The sequence below is a fragment of the Cokeromyces recurvatus genome (genome assembly GCF_025118155.1).
Source record: "Cokeromyces recurvatus strain NRRL 2243 chromosome Unknown BX663scaffold_39, whole genome shotgun sequence".
Classification (NCBI taxonomy): Eukaryota; Fungi; Mucoromycota; class Mucoromycetes; order Mucorales; family Mucoraceae; genus Cokeromyces; species Cokeromyces recurvatus.
The window spans coordinates 140,875-153,447 of record NW_026251425.1 but is presented as its reverse complement, the minus strand read 5'-3'; the positions used below and the strand labels follow the sequence as shown (position 1 = coordinate 153,447).

Below are 12,573 nucleotides of genomic sequence, written 5' to 3'. Positions count from 1 at the left end.
GCTTAACATATTTTGTAATACAGCATAGAATGGATGGATCGGATAAAAGTTTATTTTATATTATATTATTTTATAACACAAGGTAGGTAATAATAATAATAGATAGATAGATAGATAGATAGATAGATAGATAGATAGTAGTAGTAGTAATATAGTAAAAGGGATATATTTGGGTATAGATATAAAATATAAATATCAATAGTCAAAGAGAGAAAAAAAAATTAGGCGCCCGTATTTGTAGTATCAACGCCATGATCTAAACTAAATTTACAGCCCATGGGGTCATAATAATAACCAACAATATCTGGATGATTGCCACATCTCATAGGATCACGTATATAACCAGGACAGCCAACTGTTAATGATGTGGGTGCCATTATAGGTAATTGATAAACAGATCCAGCAGGCGTACTTGCATTACTTGTTACAGGTGTACTTTTTGAATTCTCACTACTGTCTTCTTCTTCTTTATGTGTACTGAATGTCTTTTTAATGAATTTAGGAAGATGAATTGAAATAGCCATTTTATATGTATGTATTAAGAAGTATATTAAATAATGTTAATTCTAGTAATAGTTTTTTTTTCTTTTTTTTTTTTATTGTCTTAATATTTATATATATTTTAAAAATTTTTTTTTTGGAACAAACAGTAAAAACGGTTAGCCGGTAGTATTCCGTACTTTTCCCTAAATTGAAATTTATTGGCTATACTTCTCCAGACGATATCCATATATGGAAATTTCCGGGTCTATTAGAAATCATGCTGGCTATATCTTCTTTTCACTTTACGACCTTCGCCATTCACGATAAAAATTCTCGACCTTTTTTTTTTTTTAATCTTCAAATCAACGACACATAATATCCAATGTTTGACAAACGTGAGTCGTTATTATTATAATAAGTATAAAGTTTATATCTATAAATATATACGCAAACATTGTATAGCTTATTTACAGAACCTAGATTCAAATCCCATAGCAGATCTTTTTTTTTTCTTAAAGAAAAAAGCTTGTAATAATATATTAATAGCATCACAGTTTCTTATTATTTTGGTACATATACTCTATTATACTTTCTTTAATTGTCTAAAGAGTAGGGTTCAATGTCCTAAAAAAAAAAAAAAAAAAACTCTGAAAACCTCACACTTTTAGAAGCCTAAAATATCCCATGTTCCAAGGCCTCAAAGAGTAATCAGAAGTATCTATAGTAATAATGATAGATGAGAGCTTGATTATGCCTGCTTCTTTGGCTAAATCTGACACTACTACAGAAACCTAGTAATTAAATGCTAGGATTATTTGTATTTTTTTTTCTTCTTCTCCCTTTATATAGAATCCTTTACTTTAAAGCTTTTGATCATGTCACGATCTAATACTATTTTTAAAGACTGATATGATCTGACGTCTTTATTAAAAAAAATTTTTTTTATTGGTCAAAATCGTGCATACCTTATTCAAGCTCAGAATGATTTCACCACCTGGATAATAATAGTGAAGATCAAGGAACACATATTTAATCCGACTATGCTTGAAATATGAAAATTTATCTGTACAAAGAAGAGTGTTATTTGGCTAGTAAAATAAAGTATGACATGCTTGATTCCCAAACTTATGTTTTCAAAAAAGTAAATGAATAAATAACAATATGAATGGCCTCTCATATAAAAACAAGGAAAGAAAGAAATGATGTCCTTAGTTAATTTTTCTTATACTTTAATAATTTATTTCAAAGAAAATACCACAAATGATTGTCTTTAGTATGTTTGTAAAAAAAAAAAAAAAAAAAAAAAAAAAAAAAAAAAAAAAAAAAAAAAAAAAAAAAAACAAATAAGGCAGAAAGTTTCAGTATCAAAAAAAAGGGCCATAACAATGTAGATTTCAGTGTTGGAATCCGTTAATAATAAAATAATATCAACATTTTTACACTTTTTTTTGTGAAGGTCTATCATGTTAGAGAAATGACTACTACTATTAAACATTTATTATTCTAAAAATACATATATTCATTCGTTATTGTATAGGAACTACTGGAGCAGCGGGCGCCACTGCTGCAAGTGGAGGAACAGTAGTTCGATTATTACTAACGAAGGCAGGCCACATAGGAGGTCTCCAACTATACCAAGTAGATGGAATATATCTAGTTGGCATCCACCAACTATTATTATTATTATTCATTATGGGTGCCTTATTGTATGCAGGATCTAACATTGTTTTCATAACGACAGAATGTTGAAATAAAAGATGCTATAGCGAAAAAAAAAATTAATCTCTCTATAATCTATCTTTTTTTTTTCTTTTTCAACCCTATTCTTTCCTTACATCATTAAATCGACCAGAGCTTTGAAATAGATAAGTAATGATAAAAGCAACAATAAGACATGCTTGCATAATGTATGTACTACGATAAACTACATAATGATGTTCTAAAAAGAATAGAGACATTAGTATTCAAATAATAATGCAAGTCGACACAATCCACACACACACACACACACACACACATTTGTCCTCTTTCTCTCTCTCTGTCTCTCTTTATATACATATATATATTTACCATGCCGTCCATCTAATGTAGATGTAAAACAATATAAAAATCCAGTATGAAAATAAATATCTAATCCCATAAAAAATATATAAGAACCCGCTAAACTAGTTCCTAACCTATGCCAAAAGCATCTATAAAGTGACATGACCATCATTAAAACAATTAAGACCGTTAAAAAGATGGCACGTCCATGCTCTGATTGAATCGATAGACTTTCTTTCCATCCCAAGACCCATAATCCAGCAGCTAGTCCACCTAATCCACCCAATAGCATCAAATAAAGTTGAATAGTGACCGTCATACAGAACATGAAAACACACCCTACTATCAAGGGAACAATAAAATAAATCGTTTGTCGATTTCTACCATATGTCTCTGGGAAGGGCTCAAAGTTAGCTAACATAACCCAAGTTACAAAACCCATCGTAATAAAGCCAGCAAGTTTTTGAGTGTGTGTACCACCAGGTGTTCTATCCCAAAGTGGACGTAGTATTAACAATAGACCTGAAATAATCAAGACAATACCACCTAGGACCCCTTGAATACTTAAATTATAACCATCATCTAAGAAAAAGAAATTCAGGTGTATCAATATTGAATAGAGAGTGTATTTTTATTTTTTTGTTAATTACCTATGGCTATTGCTTTATCAGGCAAATACAAGATACCAGGTTCATAAGTAGGTCGATCTACACTAATAGGTATTGCACTCGATAATAGAAATAGTTGTGTAAATAATAATAATAATGATTTATTGTACATTCCAAGATAAACAAATAATAGTAATAAAACAAAAAAAAAAGGGAATAAATAAATAAAAGCCTTGATAATTGAATAATAACTTATTATAAAAGAAGTAGTATGTTTTTGTATTACTTTACAAACAAAGAAAATAGTAACTGCCATCTTTATGCACACACATATTAGCTCTTCTGTCTATCTGTGAATCACTCTCATTCACTCTATTTTTCTCCCTTACTTCTTCTCTCTTTCACTTCTTGTTTGTTTTATTGAAATCCATTATCAAATAACAATTATTTTTTTTTCTTTTATAAAGACTAATTATTACTACTACTATTATTATTATTATTATTATTGTCTTCTGATGATTTTCTTGTTAAACTACTGCCAGTTTGAGGATCAATTAAAAGTGATTTCCAGCTCCTCATTATTTGTTGGCACCGTTCCTTAATTGTACTTTCATTTTCAAATGGATAAGAACAAGCTGCTTTAACGACTTTGCCAATTTTGGTATCCTATAGAACACACTTAAATCTCATTTTCTCTCTTTCTCTCTTACATTTCTTTTTTTACTTCTGTTCCCTTTATGTCTTACTTTTAAAAGGTTATATGTCATTGGTGCTTCTTCAATCTCTTTTATAACTTGTAAAATCTTTGGATAATCTTCTTTTGGAATTTCGCCCTATTATTTTACGCGTTAATTTCTCTCTTTCTTTCTTGTTGCCTTTTTTCTTTCTTTCCTTACACTTATTCAGTCTTTACCTCTTTTTTATTATATACCAATCTTTGTAATCTATGTCTAATATGATAAACCCTTTTATATTCTGGTGTCTTTTTTAATTCCTCTTTATCCATTTGTGGTGAATTACGTACATCTTCTTCTTTTTCAAGTGACATTGATTTACGCTATAAATTCATATTAAAATTTCTTATTCTACCTATTCACAACAACTTACTCTTCTCTTTCTATCTTCTATAGATTCATCTTCATCTTCCACTGCCATTTTACGTGTCGTTGATTTTCTCTTACCATTTGCTGCTGTCTTTTTTGTATTATTCTTTCTTTTATTTGTATGTTCTTCTTCCTCTGCCTCTGCCTCTGCTTCCTCCCTTTCAATTTGTTCCAATAATGCAGGATTCAAAGCCTGACGTACCGCCATTTCCAAATCCTTTGTTTTGAATTTTTTTGCTTTTAAATCATTTTCAACAATTTCACTATCAAATGGTCGAATGGCATCTGGGCCAAAGAATCCACTTTTATTTTATTTTTTTTATTTTATTTTTGTAAACTTGAATGAATATTTTGCTTTCTTTTTCCAATACCCTACCCCTTTCTCACCCACTCACACACACACACACTCTCTCTCTCTTTTGTGTGTGAATATATGTCTATGTTTTTATATTTTACTTACTAGTCTCTAGAGCCATAAAAAAATACAGTATATAATGCACCTTTAGCTTTGGATTTTTGTTTCAAGACTTTTGGGGGTACTGCATGGTCTGCTTCGATCTATCATGAACAGAAAAAAAAAATAATTTTTAGTTATTTGATAAGAATACTACTTTTCCCTAATTGACAAAAAAATTTTTTTTTTTTTTAAAAAAACAAAACAAAAAAAAAAGACCACTTTACCCTTGCTGGCCACCATGGGTATCCTTTTAGTTTTGCAAAAACAATAGTTCCTGGTGTATATTCTGTTCGTTCTTGTTGACGCATTGTATAAGATTTAATAATTTAATAAATTATTTCCAAAAGAAAAAAGCAAATAGTCTTTTATGTAAATTCCGTTTTCTTAAAAAAGGGCTAATATATTGTATATGAACAATAGAATAAATAAAATAATAATAATAATAATAACAATAATGAGCGCGTCTATAGTGTTATCAATATATACTTGATTAATGTGCTTTAATTGTGTTATCTTTTAAAAGAAAAAAAAAAGGAAAAAAAAAAATATAAATAAAAAGTTTAGTAACATTCATATTTAATTCCCATACTTAGTTGACTGCTGCTGTTCTACACACTAAAGTTGGAAAATTTTCGCGAAACTTTCTAACAAAGAAAAAAAAAATAACTTTGGCAAGCTTTTTTTTTTTTGGCTTTATTTGGCAATATATAACTTTTAAGTTTAGAAAAATTAAGACAATCTATACAAACACTTAATAAATCTATTTAACACATGCGTTTTTTTTTTAAAAAAAAGAAAGAAAAAAAAAACTCTCACGTCATTCACCATTAGGACTTTATTTACTGCTTCAAGAAAGTCTCTTCTTCTAATGATTTAGTTTGTTTGATAAGGTACCAAAATTATTCTAAATAGGGTTTAATTTCAGACAAATAGGCTGTTGGTAGAATGATATATGTAGTAGCCATAGTTACCATGACGAGCTTCTTTTGGATATCAGAAGAAGTTTTCTTAATAAATAGTGTTCCTATTCAAACCATCCAGTAAACTGTCAAGAGTAGCCCCTTTTATTTCTCAAACCGGAATTATTATTATTTTTTTTTATTAGAGGAGGGGTTTCAGACCAATGCTAATAATACAATGTTTGCTCTAGTTAGTATCCTCTAATCCTATTGTTCTTCTGTTATTAATATAAAAAAGTTAGTTTACTTGAATATATATATAAAATATGACGAATAGCGTATTTGCTCATATCTATTGACTAATTAGTGGTATACTTTCTTTAAAACGAATAGCCAGGAAGACTTTTTTTTTTAAAAAAAAAGAAAAAGGTCATTGAGAGCGCTGCAGAGATAATACATTGCATCTTTTTAATATCAATATTTTCATAATTATTCAAAGACTTTATTTCGGATATTCTAACTGATCTTTTGTTGTAAGGGTAGTTTTTGTTTCTTTAAGGAACTTCTTTCTGATCCTACTGTATATAGAGTAAATACCTATTATTCTTTTTTCGGATACTTTATTTATACATCGTCTCTCTTTTTTCATACATGAGAGAAAAGCAGTATGCGTTATTTATATCAGTGTGTTCATTATAAAATTACCTCCCCCCTTTCCCCTTTTTTATTTCATGTATTTATAGAAACTGAAATTGTTTCAATTTTAGCCTTTCTACTATGCTGACTGGTTTCTTGGGTTTTAATATACATGCATATAAATGTATTTAATTTAGTAACATTTTCTACTCGAAATGAAATTTATCATCATCAACTATTTTTACTTTGAGGTTAGTAACGTTTTTTTTAATATTGTATTATGCCTGTTTACTATACTTCATCTTTATAACAAAAACTCATTTCAATTGAACAAGTTATACTACTAAATCGCTTGTATCATGGCTAATAGTCTATAGAAAAGGAAAATAGATCACTATACACACAGAAAGGAAAATGGGAGGCAAAAGAGACTTGAGATAATTTAGGACTCATTGTGCGACACTATTATTCATTTTTTTTTCAACCTATGGTTACATTATACAGGAATTATCAGGGATTAGCAACGATATATATATATATATGTATATAAATATTCGAGAATATAGCATGAATGTGAATTTATTTGTTGACTTTAGGAGAATCAGCTTTATTTTACAGTATTATTGCTATATTAATAATACATTTTATATTCTAGACTTTATATTCCACTTTCCTCCCTCCCCCTCCTGTTTTTTTTTCTATCTCTATAATCTAGAATAAATGTATATATCTCTCAATGATCGTTGCTAGCTAATAATCCTGTAATATAGCATTCCAGAGCAATATAGAATGGTTTTCTAGAACGATCTGTTACTGATAATGTAGTGTATACAAAAAGTAGGATCCAGAATAATACATAAGAGTCATAACAATTGGATTCATATATATATATATATATATGCATATATTATATTAGGTTAATGACATCCATTTAATCACTAAAATATATATTGTTTCTTATTCACTATGCTAGATAAACATGAATATAATAGAAACAAGAGATTTTATTCATTAAAAACCTACTAAGGATGATTTATGAAAGTGGGAATATCTCTTGCTATGAACAAGTCTCAAATTGATAAGTGACGCGAAAGAAAAAGAAGAAGTAATTAGGTAGAGAAAATGGGTATGTGTGTGTGTGTGTGTAAGGCGGTTAAGTTTAATGACTAAAGAACAAGTTTTTATTTATGAAAGGCTTTCTTCTTCTTCTTATATACACAAACATATATTGCTATTAATTTGTTACAATGGTATTATATTAACTAGGAAAAAAAAAAAGGAGAGGGGCTACTATAAAAAAAAAAGAGATATAATAATATTCCTGCTACTGTCAAAATCAATATCATTGTTATTATATAGAGACATAACTTGATATGTTATGTTATCATTCTTTCAAGAAGAGCAAAAAGTCTTTTTTATTTTATTTTTTGTTAGCGAAGCTCAATAAATTTTATTTTATTTTATTTTTTCTAATTGTTGTTTTTTTTTTGTAATGAGATACACAAATGCCAAAACTAATATTAGTGTTATTTTGACATTTCTTATACAATTCTATAATGCATTACCCATCATTAGTAATTCAGACATTAGTCAACAATACCGTTGGCCATCCATCATCAGCTCTCCTATGAATCAACTTTTAGGTGAAGCTTGTTACATTAGTTTATTTGAAGAATTTCACTTCTTTTCCGACATACAATGTATCAAACTTGCCATTTCAAAGGCTCTAGGATTAGGGATCGTTATAGGTGGCGCTATTGTTAAAATACCTCAGATTATTACCATTTTGCGTCACAAATCAGCACAAGGTCTTTCCTTAGCTTCCTTTTTACTAGAGACGTGTGCCTATCTTATCGTCCTTATGTATAATACACGTCTATATCATCCTTTTAGTACTTATGGGGAAGTCTTATTCATGACGCTTCAAAATATAGTAATAACTATGTTGATCGTTTATTATAATAATAAGCAAGCCAGGACGATGATGAAGATGACCATCTTGCTTCTTCTGTCAACTCTTGTAGTGACCGTGCTAATGCTCTTAACTGTCCCTAGTTGGTTTATGGCTTTACTTTATGCTGCACAAATACCAATAGGACTCGCTAGTAAAATACCTCAAATACGAGCTAATTATATAAATCAATCTACAGGCCAACTTTCTGTCTTTGCCGTCCTCAATTATTTCTTGGGTACAACAGCACGTACTTTTACAACTTGGACAGAATTAGATGATCCCATCATGTTGGGTGGTAATTTGATTGCTAGTTTTCTAAATGGTATTCTTGTTTTGCAACTTTTTATATATTGGAAAAAAAGAAAATTACCATCATCATCATCATCATTACCTAAAGTAGAATGATAATAATAACTTTATTATCCGGATTAAAAGTTAATCCGCAATAATGTCAATCTGTTGTTTAGTCATATAAAATTACAAACTAACGGAATTTAAAAAAAAAAAAAAAAAAAAGAAGTAATGATTATAAAATAAAGATATTCCATATCAATTTATATATAAATGTTATTATCTTCTTTTCGTCGTCTTCTTCTTTCTTCTTCTTCTTCTTCTTTTATAGAGCAGAAATCCATTTTCTTCCAAATTCAACGTATTTCTACCATTATGAGTCCTACAGTTGAACAAGAACAATACACAATGTCAGTTGAAGAACAAATGACATTAGCTCAACAAGAAAGGGACAATCTTGAGATTGTGAAGAAACTTCGAGCAAACCCAAACATGATTGAATACGAAGCATATAGTCATTCATCACAAAGCGAAAAAGAACATTCTATGACATTTACTGTAGAGTAGTATAATGATAATAATAATAAAAAAAAGAAAGAAAGAAAGAAAAAAGAAAAGAGGAATTTGTATGTGTAACTTATATCGATAATAATATAGGCATTAAGGGGACCTGGTATGATCATTACTACACCTGTTGTCTTTTATAACAAGACATATACCGAATGTACGACTGTACTTCATTTAGGTAAAAATGTATGTGGACATGATGGTATTATTCATGGTGGATTAGCAGCTACTATTCTCGATGAAGGATTAGCTTCAGTGGTAAGAAGGAAAAAAAAAATCTATAAAATAAAATAATAATAATAATTTTTTTTTTTGGGTGAAATAGGCAGTTCCTGCTTTACCAAATAAAATTGGATTTACAGCCAACTTAAATGTCAACTATAGAAAGCCTATTAAATCTGATCAATGGGTTGTTATGAAATCCAAGTTAGATAAAATTGAAGATCGCAAAGCTTATGTATCTGCATTTATTGAAAGTTTAGATGGCCAATTATTTACAGAAGCTACTTCCTTGTATATTTCACCAAAGATTCCTATCACTAATAACAAAGCTTAAAAGACACAGTTTATTATTATTATTATTTATTTATTTATAACAAAAATTCAATGATGAAAATAAAAAATAAAAGTTTTTTTTTTCTTTAAGATTCAATAAGCACAAGTAATAGTGATAATACAGAGCAGACAAGATGAAGGTTTTAGAATAAGCCAAGGTACAAAAAATAAACACGATACGTGTTACTGTGGTAGAAGTGAGAACATTGACATCTCAATGTGAATATTAGTAGTTGATCTGTGGAAAATAATAAAATAATGCATTTATTAAGACTTTATCAGTAGCCAAAAAAAAAAAAAAAAAAAAAAAAAAAAAAAAAAAAAAAGCAAGTACGGATGTAGTTTTAGGAGGGATTTGTGTAAAGTAAGTTGGTAATACTATCGACTTTTCTTGTTGAACTCTATTTAATTGAATTGCTGTACTATAATTAATTTTACCTGACTCATCCTTGTTTACTATAGTAACTCCCATGGAGACAGGCCAAGTAGTAGTATCTTATTGTACTTCTTTGTCATTGACACGTATAAGATCTAATATAATCTCAGAATTTAACGCGGTTATTATAATTCATATCCTATTGATTATCACACTAATGTCGTTACATAATCTCAAGTGTATTGCTGGTTTCCAATAGAACAACTGAGTACTCAAATTTATAGGATTGATCTTTTGGAAAGCAGCGTAAATCCTAATTTTCTTTTATTGTATTATTTCTTTTCTTTATAAGGTTTTCGATTTATCCTATCAAAACTACAGACCTTTTTTTTTTCTATTTCACTACCAAAGCTTATTATTATTTTTTTAAACATACTTTGCACTTATATTTGTAAAATTAACAATATCCGGCTCATATCGACTTTTCTCAAGGGCTATTTATTTCCAATACTTTATTTACTTGCAATACAATTATATATCAAGTAACTTCTTCTTCCTCCTTATTATTTAAGATTTACTTTGGTATTGTAAATTTGACCAATAGTAAATCACATATTCAATTCAATTATATCATAAAGCATCATGAGTATAAAGAAGAATTATTCAATATGTAAGCTTATTTTAATATAATAACAACAGATGTTTTGATAACGGTAATATCTTGACAAAAAGGTATACATTTAAACAGTATTCTTTCATGTATCCGCAGTGTTAAAGTTAAAGTGGGGTGTGACAAATAGAATGATGAATCAATCAAATTCTAGTTTCTGATATGCATTATAAATATCCATGAGTTAGTTTTATCCTTGTCGACTAAAAAAAAAAAAGATTTAAATATAGCTTAGCTTAGTCTAATTAAACACTATACCAATAGTTATTGTTCTTGTATATATATATATCTTGATTTGAGGAGGGTGTGTTTGTATATTAACTCATTGATGATGAGTTTCTTGATAATATTACTTTCAAGAAGACTGCATACACTTATTAGTGACTCTATCTGAATAATAGAACCATAGATGAGGGCATACTTTTTGTTGGAATTAAAGCGATATTCTTCTTACTATATTATCTTTCGCTGTTAGTAAAAATAATGAATTATTTTAGTTTATACATACTAGGCAAGTAACACGACTTTTTATTATTATTAAAGGATTTTATACATTTTAATATTCAGTCATGATAAAATACGACACATTTTTGAATAATAATAATAATAAGAGGAAGAAAACAATCATAAGAATATCATTATTAATAGAGTAGAAATTATATCAGGATTTTATTTATTAAATTTGAGATCATCACTTAATATTAGTAAAAAATGGAAAAGCCTTAGCCAATATTGCATCATTATTAATACGTCAGTAATTATTGATATAATGAAATTATAGGATGGTGAATCGTAGCTAGCTAAAAAAAAAAAAAAAAAAAAAAAAAAAAAAAAAAAAAAAAAAAAAAAAAAAAAAAAAAAAAAAAATGCTTATATTTTGAATAAACACTATTATGTTATTGCTGAGAAGTCTGTCAGGGAATAGAATCATACTTTACTTGTCACTGTCCTTTAAACTGAGAATATAGCCCCATTATATCTAAATCACTGCTTACAAAATTAAAATAATAGTCAATGAGCATGTCACTGCCCTTTCAAGTTGCTTTTCATCTTTTATATACACATATATTTGAAGGCAACATGGCCTTTGAACTTTTAATACATCTACCAGCAATGTCATGAGGATAGTCTTTACTACTGCACATGCATACTGTCTTGATTAAAAAAAGTTTAATTTAGTTTTAATCCATTTTTTTTTTTTGATAGTCTAATACTCTTATCAGGGCTAATTTCTTTACACAAATCCACATGATGAGTTTATCTCCAGTAAATCTCTGATGACAAAATTATAAAAACTCCCGCTTTTGTTAATGACTCACACTATAGAATTCATTCATTTAAACACCAAATAATACAGAACAGATGAGAAAATAATTCTTTACGTGAATCATTTAATATAAGCGGTCAACAACTTTCAACTGTCTTCTAAATATGATTCTGAGACTCTTTATTGTTTTTAAACAAACTACTAAACCCTATGCATTCCTTATATTTATATTGAATCTGTTGTGTATATAATGATGTATTACATAATATCTTATAATATACAAATTAGAGTCATGAAGGACCGAATGATATTATAGTTATTAGTTGTACACTTTATGCATACAATATTATTTGATTTCAGTTTATAAGACATTCTTGTGATGAGAAAAAACAACATTATAATAAATACTAACGTTACGAGATAATGATAAGCCAAACAATAGTGTAAAAAGTTATTAATGATAAAGACATATATGAATTATAGACTGTACCGATTAGCTATACATACACATTATTATAATATTATCTAATATACTAATTTATGAATACAATCATATACTATCTACACTATACGCTATACACTAGACAATATACACTATACACTATAATGATTTTCATTCAAGTAGTACATTGAGGAATGAATATAATACAAAGAAACTGGTTAG

The 12,573-nt window shown here is 28.3% G+C and overlaps 5 protein-coding genes across 5 annotated transcripts; 2 read left to right on the top strand and 3 right to left on the bottom strand.

Moving 5' to 3' along the window:
• Positions 1-36: 36 nt before the first annotated feature.
• On the bottom strand, positions 37-639 carry BX663DRAFT_524614 (uncharacterized protein). The gene has a single exon (XM_051529650.1). The coding sequence runs from the start codon at positions 522-524 to the stop codon at positions 222-224; it is 303 nt and encodes a 100-aa protein (XP_051378550.1). The 5' UTR covers positions 525-639; the 3' UTR covers positions 37-221.
• Positions 640-1,964: 1,325 nt separating this feature from the next.
• On the bottom strand, positions 1,965-3,166 carry BX663DRAFT_524609 (uncharacterized protein). The gene is made up of 3 exons (XM_051529649.1): positions 2,554-3,166; positions 2,319-2,422; positions 1,965-2,243 (listed from the first exon to the last, which is right to left on the bottom strand). The coding sequence occupies exons 1-3, from the start codon at positions 2,966-2,968 to the stop codon at positions 2,010-2,012; spliced, it is 753 nt and encodes a 250-aa protein (XP_051378549.1). The 5' UTR covers positions 2,969-3,166; the 3' UTR covers positions 1,965-2,009.
• Positions 3,167-3,552: 386 nt separating this feature from the next.
• BX663DRAFT_524602 (uncharacterized protein) lies at positions 3,553-5,227 on the bottom strand. Its single transcript, XM_051529648.1, has 6 exons — positions 4,919-5,227; positions 4,698-4,795; positions 4,242-4,539; positions 4,048-4,191; positions 3,881-3,967; positions 3,553-3,800 (listed from the first exon to the last, which is right to left on the bottom strand). The coding sequence occupies exons 1-6, from the start codon at positions 5,000-5,002 to the stop codon at positions 3,603-3,605; spliced, it is 909 nt and encodes a 302-aa protein (XP_051378548.1). The 5' UTR covers positions 5,003-5,227; the 3' UTR covers positions 3,553-3,602.
• A 2,507-nt stretch (positions 5,228-7,734) lies between these two features.
• On the top strand, positions 7,735-8,588 carry BX663DRAFT_533310 (uncharacterized protein; the record flags this gene model as incomplete). The annotated part of the gene is made up of 2 exons (XM_051530517.1): positions 7,735-7,754; positions 7,805-8,588. 2 exons carry the CDS (start codon positions 7,735-7,737, stop codon positions 8,586-8,588), a joined length of 804 nt encoding a protein of 267 aa, XP_051378547.1.
• Positions 8,589-8,736: 148 nt separating this feature from the next.
• On the top strand, positions 8,737-9,698 carry BX663DRAFT_524599 (HotDog domain-containing protein). The gene is made up of 3 exons (XM_051529647.1): positions 8,737-9,032; positions 9,132-9,299; positions 9,367-9,698. The coding sequence occupies exons 1-3, from the start codon at positions 8,748-8,750 to the stop codon at positions 9,595-9,597; spliced, it is 684 nt and encodes a 227-aa protein (XP_051378546.1). The 5' UTR covers positions 8,737-8,747; the 3' UTR covers positions 9,598-9,698.
• Positions 9,699-12,573: the final 2,875 nt, after the last annotated feature.

Excerpts from the sequence above, each read along its gene's own strand:
- BX663DRAFT_524599 (XM_051529647.1), top strand. The coding sequence starts at position 8,748 with ATGTTATTATCTTCTTTTCGTCGTCTTCTTCTTTCTTCTTCTTCTTCT. Across the intron at positions 9,033-9,131 it reads AACATTCTATGACATTTACT|GCATTAAGGGGACCTGGTAT; the intron begins GTAGAGTAGTAT and ends ATAATAATATAG. Across the intron at positions 9,300-9,366 it reads ATGAAGGATTAGCTTCAGTG|GCAGTTCCTGCTTTACCAAA; the intron begins GTAAGAAGGAAA and ends TGGGTGAAATAG.
- BX663DRAFT_524609 (XM_051529649.1), bottom strand. The coding sequence starts at position 2,968 with ATGGGTTTTGTAACTTGGGTTATGTTAGCTAACTTTGAGCCCTTCCCA. Across the intron at positions 2,423-2,553 it reads TACATTAGATGGACGGCATG|AACATCATTATGTAGTTTAT; the intron begins GTAAATATATAT and ends TATTCTTTTTAG. Across the intron at positions 2,244-2,318 it reads GCTCTGGTCGATTTAATGAT|CATCTTTTATTTCAACATTC; the intron begins GTAAGGAAAGAA and ends TTTTCGCTATAG.
- BX663DRAFT_524614 (XM_051529650.1), bottom strand. The coding sequence starts at position 524 with ATGGCTATTTCAATTCATCTTCCTAAATTCATTAAAAAGACATTCAGT.
- BX663DRAFT_524602 (XM_051529648.1), bottom strand. The coding sequence starts at position 5,002 with ATGCGTCAACAAGAACGAACAGAATATACACCAGGAACTATTGTTTTT. Across the intron at positions 3,968-4,047 it reads TGGTATATAATAAAAAAGAG|GGCGAAATTCCAAAAGAAGA; the intron begins GTAAAGACTGAA and ends GTAAAATAATAG. Across the intron at positions 3,801-3,880 it reads TGACATATAACCTTTTAAAA|GATACCAAAATTGGCAAAGT; the intron begins GTAAGACATAAA and ends TGTGTTCTATAG.